At 42.5% G+C, this 14,099-nt stretch overlaps 1 protein-coding gene across 1 annotated transcript in view; it reads left to right on the top strand.

Annotated features, from left to right (window-relative positions):
* Window positions 1-14,099, top strand: part of ABTB2 (ankyrin repeat and BTB domain containing 2) — a 135,839-nt gene that overhangs the window by 107,201 nt on the left and 14,539 nt on the right. Inside the window, exons 4-7 of the mRNA XM_069804170.1 lie at window positions 3,593-3,745; window positions 9,148-9,313; window positions 12,673-12,762; window positions 13,233-13,334. Of these exons, the coding sequence (XP_069660271.1) occupies window positions 3,593-3,745; window positions 9,148-9,313; window positions 12,673-12,762; window positions 13,233-13,334 (511 nt within the window). The remainder of the gene's footprint in view (window positions 1-3,592; window positions 3,746-9,147; window positions 9,314-12,672; window positions 12,763-13,232; window positions 13,335-14,099) is intronic.

Raw genomic sequence — 14,099 nt, 5'->3', positions numbered from 1 at the left:
TGGAGAAAATTTCAGAAAACCTATGGATAAAATATTGACAGCGCATGACTGTATCAGACATCGCTGTAGTTCTTTACAAGGTGTGTAATAGATGAGCAGTGTCCATTTTACTTTCCACTGCTGTGTGCTTTCCCAGTTTATATGTGGCATTGCTCAAAGACAACTTCATGGCAAGAAACTCAACAAAGCCATGGTGGCATTCTTCTTCACAGAAAACAGAGAGTATGTGTCCCTAGTGAGCTACTGCCGCGAGTGTGACAGATTCCCAGGGCTGGATCACTTCATGTGCAGAATTTAATGAGCTGCCAAATGCTTCTAAATGTCAGAAAGTCCAGAGGAAAATGCACAGTACAGAACATGGCACAGACAGAAATCAATTCTTTAGCTTGCAGCATCTCCCAGTTAATTTTCCATGAAGGTTTCTCCCCTTCCCCTCCTCCAGTGTTTTTCAGACTGTGAAATGATCAGTGTTTCCCTAGAGGGAGATAGATGCCCAGGTTAAGGGCCACAGGGATGATAATTGTGTTTATTTTCTAGAAGAAGAGTAATTGCATTTATTTTTAGTGCGATGCAATGCCAGTGTTGGAGTTTCATTCAGTTGAACTGCATCTCTTTCTTTCTGCTCAGATCATGCGATAATACAGCTTATCTGATGTAGTGTCAGTGAGCAAAAAACCACAGAGCTGTTCCCATGAGCATGCCCACGCGGACAGTATGAAGAAAGGAAATAGTTGGATAAAAGAAGAGTGGGTGTGTCAGGGGGAGGATAGATAGCCTGTCCTGAAGCTAGAAATTTTCAAGAGAAGTAAAGCTTCTAGAGCCAAATAGAAATTAAAGTCATTGTAGTCACTCCTGATAGAATAATGATTTATCCAACTTGCACAGCAGTGCGAGTAGTGGGGTTGAGACAAATTAGGATAGCAGTACGAGGAAAACATCCTTCCTGACATTTCTTTTTGCAGTCCAAAGTCTGCTCTCCTTTGGGCACAGGGTAACTAGGCAGTCTGTTGAGCTGTGAGTTTTAAAGCCTTTGGAAAAATCTGTTGAGACTAAAAAAAATAAACAAAAAAAAAATCTTTCTCCTTTCTATTCATCCGAAACCAGGTTTTCCACGTTCAAGGTCTGCTTGTGCATGGAAGCCATTTATAACCCTGGCACATGTGCATTTTTTTACAGAATGGAAATTTCTTCATGATAGGTGTTAGTTCTGGTGCAGACTCAATGGTATTTTCTGTTGGCTGACCACAGTCTCTTGCTGCCTAGTGCAGTGTGTAACAGTTACCAAGGTTTGGCTCCTTACCTGAGAAGATCATCAGGACTGTGCTGGATCAACGTGGTTTTCTTTCTAGCAGTGTTCCCAACATGAAAGTGTCAGGGAAGCTGTAATGTGGCCTGAATAGCTTATCTACCACAAAAGGTTCGTTTTTCCATTGCAAGATTAGTTTTTCCATCGCTCCTGACGTGTTCACCCCATCTAGCTTTACGTATTTAATTCTGGTGCTTGTAGCCTACGTCTCTGGCCTCACCACGCCTCAGCAGCTTTGAACTCTATACTAGAGGCTCTGCTGAGTACCTAGAAAGTCTAGAGAGTTCAGTTAGGCTCCTCCCTTCAGTGTCTGAATTTTAAAAGGTGTAAATGCCTCTCCCAAATGCCTGTTGTGGTGAATTGCTGCTCTTCCCTTAGGGAAGTCAATCAACTCTAAAGCTGCGCTGGAGGGATTCATCCCATCCCATGTGTCTGGGACAAGTTAGAAAGCCTAAACAGGTTGGGGAATTCAAGCTGGGCTTCCAGAAAGTCTTTCAACTGATGAGCTACTGGGTAATTTTCAAAGTAGTGAATGTAGCAGCCCTGATGTCTTGATTGTTTGGCATAGAAGTAAACTGGTAAAAGCAGTAAGTAGGTGTCCTGTTAAAAACACCCTTGTGTTGGCAACCCAGGATTGATCAGATGCTTAAAAGGACCTCTGATTTTGTAGAAGCTGCTTTGTTACTCAGAAGAAGAGAAGGAACAGAGGGAAAAATTGCGCACGTTCGTAAAGAAATAATGGCAGTGTTTTAGAGTGCACTTTGCAACCGGCAAAATGGAAACAGATGGCACATATTTTACAGAGTGGAGTTATTCCACCCTGAAGGATGTTCAAAGTCATACAAAGGGAGTTCTGCCTGCAAATGCCATTATTGATAAATGGTTTCTGACGGGATTGGTGCTGCTTACTCTTACTGTGCTTGCATATGTACGCACACATATACATGCACAGCTTTGAAAATGCCTTTCATGGGTTCAGCTCCTTTCATTAATGCCAAAATCATTTAATATTTTCTGGTATGTATCTTTTTTTCTCTGAACTTTGTAAAGGAATTGGTACCTTCTCCCCTCAGTTATTTTCCTTTGAACGCTTAAATGAAAAGGGCTTTTTTTTCAGCGTTAATAAATTCGTTACTGGAAATGGGAAAGGTGTTTTCAATTGCAGCTGGCACGTCTGAGCCTTCCACCAGGGTGGCAGGTATCCTTGGGGAAAAACCAAGCAAATAACAGATCAGTCTGGCTCGATCTTGAGAGGATGGATGAGATATGTGGTGTATGAGAGTATTACGGTACCCATATATTGTTGTGTAATCTCAGTACTGTGTTCATTCTTATAGCAGGAGTAAAGGGGACCTCTTCATAAGCTAGTCCGTGGCTGTTGTTGCTCTTGTTATTACTTTATTTATATTCCTTCATTGCCTTGCAACCCTTTGTATCAAGTAAAACCTCACTGTGTTGGATGCTGTACAAATTAGCAACAGATAGATTGCTTTTCCACAAATTGCTTACAGTTTAAGTAATGTTGTACATTTATTCTCGCACAGAGATGTCTCTACGTTAGTTGTTACCTTTTTGATTCTACTCATTCCTTCCTAGCAAAACAGTTCACATTAAAACATAGCTGCAACAGTTCTGCTGTGGTCCAGAGGGTCAGTTGTGCAAAAATGGAGGCCTGAGCTCTGCATGTAAGAAATGTAGGATGTGAAAAGCTATTGGATACTGATAATGTAACATAAGGATCAATGGAGGTAGTGCTGAATTAGCCTGGTTTAATTGAAGTTTCAAACAATCAAGAATATTGTCAGTGTTACTAAGTGGGCGGTGGAGCAGCCTGTACATATGGATTATTTAGAACAACAGACACAATTATTGTATAAGCTGCACCGATGAGACGAGAGCCCGTCTGGTCCAAAACAAAGCGTTGGCCCCTTGAGCTAGGGGCGCCTGACCTATAGCTACTACTAGAAATAGGTCCCTTATATTCAGTCTGGCCCTATTTCCCACAGGGTAAAACGTATTTCACAAAACCAGCATGTCCTGGCATGACCCGGTTTTGGGTAAGAAGCAGTTCAGATAACCAAGGCTGAGCAGTTCCAGTTCCTTCCACCTGCTGTGACCTGCTAGTCTTGCTGAGCACAGGGACAGAGTTTGCCTCTGCAGGTGGGTTTTATCTGTGCCGGCCTCCCACAAGCATGCCCAGGAAGCAATGAAGTGTGCTTTTGCATCGCAGTACAAGATAGCAGGCCAATATTAACTGTGATGGATTTTTTTTCCTTGTTTGCACAGACCCTTCATGCTTCTGCCGCCGCTGATGGAGTGGATGAGAGTGGCTATCACCTACGCTGAGCACCGGCGCAGTTTAACTGTGGACAGTGATGATATCAGGCAGACAGCCAGACTGCTCTTACCTGGACTGGACTGTGAGCCCCGGCAGCTAAAGTATGTGGACTAAGCTTTATAAGCAGCTAAAGTAATTCTTCTTACTATATTTCACGGGAGCCAGGGCTCCAAATACTATATGGGTGATACATGTTTAACCTTTTAGTATTCCAAGAGATAGAGAAACTTTGGTGAAACACTGCAGCTGGGGTAGAAAGACTTTGTCTTGCCAAAAGTTACGTAGGAAGAGTGAGACAGAGAAGGATTGAAATACAAGTATTTGGGGTTTTATGCCTTAGCCTTAATGACAAGATTATTCTTTTGCTTTTTGAGATACCTTGATGAAAAGTATCAGAACCTTTTAAAATCTTCCCCTTGCATATATGTTGAATAGGGATTTGTAATTAGCTTGGTTCATTAGCACATCATAGATATTTTATTCAGGTTCGTAGTCCTTTAAGTTGCTGTCATTAGCACTGGTTTTGATATCAGGGTTACATCTTGAACTTTAATATAAGGTAAATTCTTGTTGCTTGAGTGAATTTTGTCCCCCATCTACCTTTGGGTTAAATGAGTGGGTGGGACACATTAATAACAATAAATAATATTTTTATCGTGCTCTTAAGTGATTGTATGATCACCTGAAAAGATAAAAATACACCACCATTACTCTTAGAATTATTTTTCATGAACAATAAAAGCAACAAGAGGCTTTTAATCAGGAGTCCCGGATCTGTTTTTGTTGCTTTTTACCTTTTCCTTCTGGCAGTCAGAAAGGCTCTTGCTTTTTGCTACATCTCTGTCTCCCCATTTGTGAATTGAAGGGTAGTACTTATTACTCACAAAACCTAATGCGAAGCTAAATTACTTGGCGAGTATGGTGGTACAATTAGATGACTGAGTGTTTTGTTGGCCGCAGCTGCCTCCTAGTCTTATTCTCAGCTCTCGGTTCCTGCCGCTCTCCTGAGACGTGGTACTTGACCAACAGAGAGTGCTGCCAGTCTCTTTAAAAACTAAGTTAAACAGGTGATCCTCAGCAGTTATTTAAACTCCTTGGCTTCAGACTGGAAGGGAGCAGCTGAACTTGGACTTGGCATCTACAAAGCAGCAGTTGTACGTTTAGTCCTGGAACACTTTTCTTGTCCCTTTTCTCTGCCAGCGTACGTGTGCTCTGTGTCAAAGCACACACTACTCTGGCTTATGTGTGGATGGTAGGTGCTAGTGTAGGCAACTTAATATGGCTAAACTAATTTTACATATGTGCCTAATGCTTGCCAAAACCTTTGAAATTCTTTGATGAATAGTACCGCAGAAGACTAAACTAATCCCAAGTACTTCCAGTCAGTTTCATGGTTTTTCTTTCAGTCTCTCCTTTAGAAAGACTTCTGATTTCAAAACTGAATTCAAACCTTCTGCTTCAAAGGCATCCCATCCTATCTCTGCACTGTTTTTTTGTGCACATTAACGCACAAAGCACAGGTAGTCCCTTACTTTATAGATTCTGTACCTTAAAAAACAACCAAAAAAAAGAGGGCAGGGATTTGGGTGTTTGATTTTGCTGCTGACGTGAGCTAAAAGGAGACGCTTAGCGACAGCCTTTGTGAAAATGGAGTTCACCTCAGTAACTTCAAACTGAAGCCATAATGATACAGCTATGAAATGAAGGTCTTGATAGCAACCCAGGAGGTCCAAAATAATGTAGACAATCAATAAAAGTGAGAAGCAGGTATAAAGGGCCTCAGCCACACTATGTGGGATAACGCAATTGCTGGATTGTTAAGAGTTAGCAGTACTGGCCTAGGGAAGGAGTATGTTAGAGGTTCCTGTACAATTTGTTGTTATTACAGAAAGAATGGCAATTCTGTAAGAAAGCTAAGATCCTTTCACACCTTTTACCTCACTGAACTGTTTCTCCATAGGGACATATGCAGTGTGCATTCCCTGCAGGCGAAACAACCTCTGCTTTCAAGTAACACACGTCATCTCTGTAGTAGAGGACAAAAATCAAAGTTAAGCTTGACCTTGTTCTGAACTGTCTTGCCTGAGTTTTATTTTCAGAGGTTTAAGGATGTCCTGTGATGTGTGGTATGAGACAAAGAGCATTGTCTTTTTGCTGCATGAAAGATTGAAAGTAACAGAAAACCACCATGAGGAGAGAGCAGTGCCTCATTTCCAGTGCCCATTATATGATCTTTTAAAGCAGTCATTTGTATCTCGCCATTACAGCACATTTAGGGGAAAAGGAAATCTTGCAACTGAAGCCAACTTTATCCCTGGCTTGCTGTGCGACTATAGGCAAATTGCAACTCACTTTTCCTCATGATGCACAGGCTAAAAGTCATATAATGATAGTTCCTTGCAGTGGTGATGCATCAGGTAGGGTATGTTGAAATCCCTGAAAGAGAAGTTGTGCAGAAGAACAAAGTATAATTAGTATAACCTGAAATTCAGACCTCTAATATCTGTTCCCTGACACGGACTGATTGGGCAGTATACTCTTCCACAACAAGTGGTTGTGTCTTAGTGGGTGAAGCCTTCTAATAGGATGCTCTCAGTTTATGTTTGCTGGACAATTTAGAAACATCATCAGTACTCACCTGTTACTGGTTAAATGATAATGCAAGGGGGGAAATGCTAGATTACAGAGAACTGTGTTTCTTTTCCACCTACTTAAATATAAATGCTGGGATTTTAATATTAAGTTGTTATCACACACTGCTTTTTAAAAATATTTTTTCCTCACTGCAGGCCAAATTTACATCACTCACTACCAGTAGTTATAGTAGCAGTTACTGCTTATGAAACCCAAAGAGCTCAGCAGGCTCCTGCTCCCTCTTCAAGCTGTCCCTTCCCAAACCAGGTCCTCAGCCCCATCCCTTTCCCTTCTCTCTGGGCTCTGTCCCCCCATCTCAGTTTCTCTCAGTCCACCTTCAGTTCTTCCGTTTATCCCCCGGGCACAGCTCAGCATCTATGGGAGCTGCTCTCTGGGCGACTGTAGGAGCACAGGCTTTGCTCTAGGAAGTGTGCAAGAGTTTGCCTCTCTTCTCCACAAGATAACAACTCACACATGGAAAACCTGCTGTGGTTACAGCTGCTGCACAGCGGTTGTGCATGTGTGAGCTCTTTCCCTCCAGCTCTGGTAGGATGCTCTAACTTTTATTGCACTCTAAAAGAAAAAGCTACTTTGCAGCTATGATAGAAAAGCGTGCTGTCAAGCTACTGATACAGAACAGCAAATGTACAGTAACTTTTGCATGGGCTGAGCCTGCGGGTCCCCCAGGAGTAAAGCTCACAAATTATAACTTCAAATTCTTGTGCCTGAACTGGCCTCCTGGCAGCTCTGCACCAAGAACTACATCCACCTTTTTGCTGGATCTCTCTGACAGCTCCGTGCGACTGTTTTGTTTTGCTGTTCGTTCTGCAGGGCTCGTTGGTGAATTGTCCCCCACCACCCTTGCTCCAACAGTGCCTGTAAATAGCACTGGGTGGAATCATGCCTGTTAGCAAAACAAACAATGTGCAAAGACAGGTACCATCCCTTCAAAAGCTTTTAGTTTCTGAGGTTCACTGGATTTCAAGTGAAGTCATTTTATTTCACTTTTTTGCATAGGATTCTTCTTCTCATTATTGCTATACAAAGTCATTGCATCATATTTTACATAATCTTGTAGCAGCATGATACCGTACCAATTACCTTAGTAGAACAAGATTACTAATTTGCTAGCCTAGCCCTAGGATTTATATATGTCTAGCATTAAGCCTTTTACCTTCCTGTCTCCTTGAGCTCTGTACTGTATGCATCCTAATCTAGTACCTGGGTGCTTCAGAGATCCTGTCTTCTGATGTACTCATCTGCCTTGGAGACACATTTTATTTGCAGATGTATCCCCAAAGAGCTAGTGACGCCAAGAGTGTCGTTTTGCTTCCTTGCTGACTGTTCCCCAAATCGTACCCTGATGTAGTTCCTTTCTGAAAGCAGCTGCGGTGAGATGCTGGTTTCCCCTGTACAATGTGACCGGTCACCAGGCTGTGGAGGGATCTTTGTTAACTCAGCATATTGTTCATACCATCTGCTCACCATTTGTCATCCACCATCAATGCAAGTTCAGAAGCATTAAAAAATGACCAGCTGAATTAAAACTTGAGTAAGATTCATCTTGAGTCTTCTATGTGAAGTGAGGAGTGTTTTACTTATCTGGCAGGCCATACAAAGTTTCCAGAACAGGTTACCCTTGCTGAAAGAATCTCATTTTTCAAAGGAACTTGGCAGGCTGATATCTCACTCACTGAGAGTTTGCACAAGAGCCTCTGTTGAAAACCAGACAACTAGTAGAGAAGGCATTCACCCTGAAAGAACATCAAAGGGCTGACCATATCAATACCCAGCTGAGATAGGAAACACCTCCAATTTGGCAATGTTTCTTCAGTGAAGGAGATACACTTCAGGTTTGGAATTCAGAAGTCTCTGAGCAGATAATCAGAGGATTTACAGTAATCCCTGGACTCCTTCCAAATGAGATAAAGGTCATTTGATAGTCATCTAAAGGATAAGGATTTAATAGAACCTCACAGAAATGTTAACATACTTCCTTTTATTGAGGCATTGGAAAAGAGTTGAGAATGTTCCACTACCTAAATTTGATTTTGATTTCTTTTTTTAACCACCCCCCCCCCCCGAAAATAATAAGGATCATTATCTTCTTTCAGAAATGCCTTTTATTTCAAAATTATAACTAGTCTGGTAAACAGACGGCGTAATTGTTTCATCCTAGAACTACACTGGTATTTTATTAGATAACACTTTCTCTCCACCTCTTTCTCCTCCTTGCAGTACGTTTTGCTGTATGTTTGATGGACTATCCTATAACAAGCAAGAAAATACAAATATGATACCCAACATATATACAGCTAATTATTTAAAACAACTGGGTTTTGGTGGGGTGTTTTGTGAGAAGCAGAACTAAGGAAACCTTGTTGCTGCCAGTTTGCAGCCTGTGACACCGGTCCCGCCACAATAACCCCAGTTGCTCGGTGCCTGTTATGGTATGGGCATGTTCCAGCATCCCTTTCCCGTTCTGCTGGGTAAGATGTAGCAGAAGCAGTGCCTGGTCCAGAGCTACCCTTCTAGCGAGGGCCTGGCTGGAAGCTGCCACTCTTGGCAAGGAGTAAGGATTTCTTCTTGCCTTTCCCTTGGAGGAGGGCACCGATGAGGTTTCTCTACTTGGACACCTTTTTAAATTTTTTTTTTTTTGCAGTGTTTACATGAACTTACTGTGTTTCTCTGAGAACTAAAACTTCTATCTCCAGTATGAGTGAAGTTAGCCAGATTTTTCAGAAATGATTACACAGTGGGGAAGGAATACTATAGGTAAAACCATGAAAATTCGTAAGCCTGATTTCTGCAGGAGACAGGGCTAAAAAAGAAAGAAAAAAACCCTCAGAAATTATTTTGTCTTTCACAGACCTGAATGCTGCTTTAGTTCCTTCCGGAGACTGGATGCTAAGGCTGCTACTGAAAAATTCCAGCAGGATCTGGGTTTCCGAATGCTAAACTGTGGAAGGACAGATCTGATCAACCAAGCAATCGATGCACTGGGACCTGACGGGGTTAACACCATGGATGATCAGGTATGCCATATAACCACACACACACAAATTCTTTGCATGAACAAATCCCGTGTTCCTTTCCACGTGGCAAATCAATACACGAGGTCATGTTAGTTGCCTCTCCAGGGCTTTTGTAATTCTAGCTTGTGTTTTAGTCTGAAAATGTATCCCTTAAAAAAAAAAAACAAAAAAATAACCCCCCAAAAAGCCAGTCAAATCCTAGAGTGAATTGTTTCTTTATCAGCTGGAATGTAGGTCTGTTCCTTGGATGGTCTCTCTCAGACACTGATGGAAGACAGGTTAATACGCTGGCTGCGAATGGAAAGTCTGATGTTGTCTTAATGCTAAGACCATGTCAAAACAAAGTGGGTTTTGCCACTGCCACTCTCTTCTGGTTCAACAGCCCAAATTCAGTCTGGGTCAGTGATGAGTGACCAAAAGGTGTTACTGTCTGATGGCTTTCAGGTGCGAAGTGAGGTAGTTACACGTTCTCAGTACAGGCTGGCATATAAGAAACAGGACCGAGAATCCCAGTGGTGTTGGTATCACTCAGAATTAGCTTTGTTGAAAGTCCATCACACTGATGTGTCTATTTTTTCGTTTTTACCTGTTCCCTGCTCAGCTACATTGAACCGTAGGGATTTGGTAGTCTGGGGAGTCTTTGGCTGCTTCTGCTTGGGCTGTCAGTCCCGTCAAGTAACAGCGGAGTCCGTTCTCTGGGGCATCATTCAATGCATGGAATTAGCTTTTAATTTAAAAAAAAAAAAAAAAACCAAACAAAAACCAAAAACCAAAACAAACCCTCCCCCAAGTCAACACTCGTTATAGCTGTCACAGCAATGAGAATGTGCTGTCATGTCTAAGAAACAATAGGATGTTTAGCAGTAGGAAGGATTTACGTTCAAGTAGAGAGGTTTTCTCATAGACAGCATTTTACTGCAGTAGCATTTCAGACCAAATTCTGAAACTGGCACGTCTTCCATGGTACTTTCCACGCTCCTGCAATTTTAAAGGAAGAGTGAATGTGTACACAAATACAAGCAGAAACTACTCCTGCACAAGCTTATATTTAGGTGTGTAGTTGCCTTATTTACGTAGCCAATACAAGAAGCTTTGTGGTCACAGAGGTGGGGTATCGCATCATAGGTGCCCTTGATACTGACTTTATTAAAGTGACAAAGGCGGCAGATTTATATTAGGAAGGTCTGCCACTTCCTGTATTATTTTTTTAAATAAGTTTTTGCATTTTCTGTTTATGTAGTCCCTGAGGCCTTTTGTTCTCTCAAAGCAGATTATTTCGCATTGTGAACCTTACTCTCCTAACACCAAAGGCCATCACTTCTCACTGCGGGGTGCTTTTTACCTCTCTTCAGCCAGCCAGCAAACTGGGAGCTGTTTGGCTTTTGTGTGCATAAAGACCCTGCGTTCTGTAGGCAACTCACTGGAACGTTTGAGGAGTTTCTGCTGTCACTTATGGTCTCATTGTCATCCTATTGATGTCATCCTCTAGCCAGTCCTATTGTGAACAGGGGGATTGCAGCATGCTGGCAGCTCTGTCTTCTTTGCAGAACGCTGCTCCCATGTCTCAAAGCAGTGTTTTGGCACTGACCAAGTTGGGCAAGACAGGCTCCCTCTGGAGACATTGTTGCTCCGAAATTCTCCGCTTAAGTGATTCTGGAGCATCTCTGCAGCTACATGTCCTCCACTGCGCTACCAATCCCAGATAGAGTTAAATCCAAAGTCTAGCAGTGAACTCTGCCGTAGCTGGAATATGAAACCAAATCTGAACTTTGCAGCTAGCTGCTTTTGCCCTTCCTCTGCAGGAATAAGCTAAAGTCAGATGCCCAAACTTGGGAAAACTGGCTTAGGTGTGGCAACAGAAAGTGGGTCTCTGTGTCCACACTGGCACCTAGTAAGCTCAATTCATATATCTGGATTTATTTTGGTCATGATGAGTCTTCTCAAGGCACCTCTGAGGCATGGCAAACAGGTGTGACCATCTCTCACCTGACGGGTACTGCAAAAGTTTTGTGCAAATCCTATGACAGACAGAACCCTTGGACTAACTTAACTTGTAGGCTTTAGATCCAGGTTCAGATGTTGACCACTCCCAGAACATGAGCGTGTCCAACGTTGAGGTGTGTGTTCAGACTCACTTCAATGTGTATGTGTACAGAGAGATTTTTAGAGAGGGAGAGAATTCAGAACATATCTTCAGACACCTGAGTTTAGAGCAGGACCCTGTATTCACTTCCAGTGGGGACCAGGCAGCACTCTGGTTTCACAGGATTTGAGGTGTTTAGGAAAACAATCTCTTCTTCCCTTTGCATACTGAGGAACAAGCAGGGAATGCAAAACTGATATTAAAAAGAAGGAAAAAAAAAAAAAGGAAAGGTAAGTCTATACAAACCTGGTAGTTTTAGAACCCTGACTGTGGCAGAAAATGTGGGCTTGTGCCTGCAGACCTGAGTTTTGAATTCTCAGTTAAGTTTACTTGTCTGTAATGAGAATGGATCCTCCCAAGCCCATCAAAAGCCAAACCCCACCCTCCCCACGCCATCAAAACATCTTTGCAAATGTAACTGCCTCAAATGCAGGAAGCTTGGAATCATGGCTGTTTTGAAAAGACACCTTTGCAGATACAAGATCAGAACTCCTCAGTGTGAGGTGTAATTCTATGATCCATGTCCATCTCTAAAGATGAACCTGTATTATTACACAATGAGCAGCAGAGATGCTGCCTGTGAAAAACTGAAATGCTTGCAATAATTAAGGAGGGGGGAAAAGCTGTAGGATGTGAGCTGGAATGGATTTTACTAGGCCATTTCCTTTCTGTCCTTGGCTACTTCTGAAATGAACTCCGTAAGTAAGGCTCGTTTCTCTCATAATTCATCTCTGAGCCGTCATGGTTTGCTGGTTAAGTGGAGAGAGAGATTTATGGGATTGAAATGCTGAAATATTGTGGCAAATAGGATTTTAGCAATGGGGATAAGTTGCCAAATAAATTAATCTTGTGTATTTTTGTGTTGTTTTCTGCTTTCGGTTCATCTGGCTACAAATGATCCAAGAAATGGTATTTCTTTTTTGGCAGCCTTGAGAAGGCTCAAGAATTGTGGACAATACGCGGCTGGGATTTTCAGTGATCCCTTTTGTATTCTTGCAATCTTGTCCCCTGATGTTTTGTCCGCATCACATTCCAATACTAGTGCATTCTGCCCACTCTGCATAAAACCCAAAATGTTTTGAATGTATACATATGCTCTCCCTACTCACATGCACACACGCTCTTCTGTACGTTAAGATTCAAACTCACTGTGTCTGTGACAGCTTCATTGTTGATAGATATAGAAAGATAACTTTTTTTTTTCTTCTTCCTGAAGGGTATGACCCCACTGATGTATGCCTGTGCTGCTGGAGATGAAGCCATGGTCCAAATGCTTATAGATGCTGGAGCAAATTTAGATATACCAGTGAGTAATAGAGGACCCTCTCCCCATAATTATTCATCTGTAAACTAACAAGAGCAGTTATGAAATCTCTCCTAGCAACTGAAGGCTTCATTTCTGGAAGCTTCTGAGCAAGCCATTTCTTTCAGAAATCATTGCTTCAGGGATTTGGGAGGGGGAAGAAAACCTTCAAAACCTCTTGGAGCACTCAGTGCCTCCAATTATGATTGGCATTGGCAAATCTAATGGGCACGCTGGGGGTAAAGGGGCCTCCCTCCTGAAAGAGCTGCCACTAGGAGAAACCAATAAGCCCATTAAAAAGGCCCAGGGGACTGGACAGAGTGACTAGTGCTGGCAGTGTTCTCTAAATGGCGTAAGTTACCATTCCCTGGGGTTGTCATTTACAAAGAAAAAAAGCCAGTTATGTACCAGTCTAGAGATTACGGCAGACAGATACTGCAATGGTTAATAACTACCTGGTTCCTTTCTCCCAGGTTCCCAGTACCTCTCCACGATACCCGTCAGTCCACCCTGACAGCCGGCACTGGACCGCTCTTACCTTTGCTGTGTTACACGGGCACATCTCTGTTGTTCAGGTAAGCAGAAGAAATCCCCTGGTCGGGAATCTTTACAGGAGACACGGAGGGACTGAAGGGCAGCGCTGGGAGCCGAGACTGTCAGGCTTCCTGAGCACGGGTCTGTCACGGGCTCCACGTGCAGCTTGGTGGAAGCCTTCTAAAAACCAGTGAAAAATTGCATGCTTTGGAAATGAGAAGGCAACTGATGCTTTTCTCAGGGAACTGTGAATTGATGACATAATTCCTAGCAAGGCCTTGATAACAAAACACAGTATGTTTCCTTTATTTTTCTTTGGTTTCAGTATTGGTCCAAGGCTTACCACTTCCAGAACAATACTGCACAATCATTTCTCTGCTATTAGATAAACTAGCGCTTCGTGCGGAGTGGTTACAGGTAGACTTGCTTGATCAGGACACTTTCTGACATGAGATGTTAAATGGCTTATAAATTCACATGTGCAAAAATTCAGTGTATGCTGATTTCTGCTCTAATGGCAGCAAACGATCTGTAACTTCCTGTATAATCCTGGAGAATTGCATGAACAGGATTTAAGCTGTCGTGGGAATTGAGCCTCTCGCAGCCTGCTGGCTCCCTTTTCTGGGGAATTAACGCAGGGGGTAGCGGAATGGGGTCGAGTCCTGGAAATCCTACCTGAACTTCAAGAGGAATTCAAAACTGATGACAGCAGATAGTCAATTGCTGGTGAATTTTATTTACCTTCTGCTCAAAGGGGTAAAAAAAAAAAAAAAAAAAAAAGGTGTAAGCAAATGGAGGCTGCACAC

The sequence above is a fragment of the Haliaeetus albicilla genome, chromosome 16 (assembly GCF_947461875.1).
Source record: "Haliaeetus albicilla chromosome 16, bHalAlb1.1, whole genome shotgun sequence".
Taxonomy (NCBI): domain Eukaryota; kingdom Metazoa; phylum Chordata; class Aves; order Accipitriformes; family Accipitridae; genus Haliaeetus; species Haliaeetus albicilla.
This window is presented reverse-complemented; position numbering and strand designations above follow the sequence as displayed.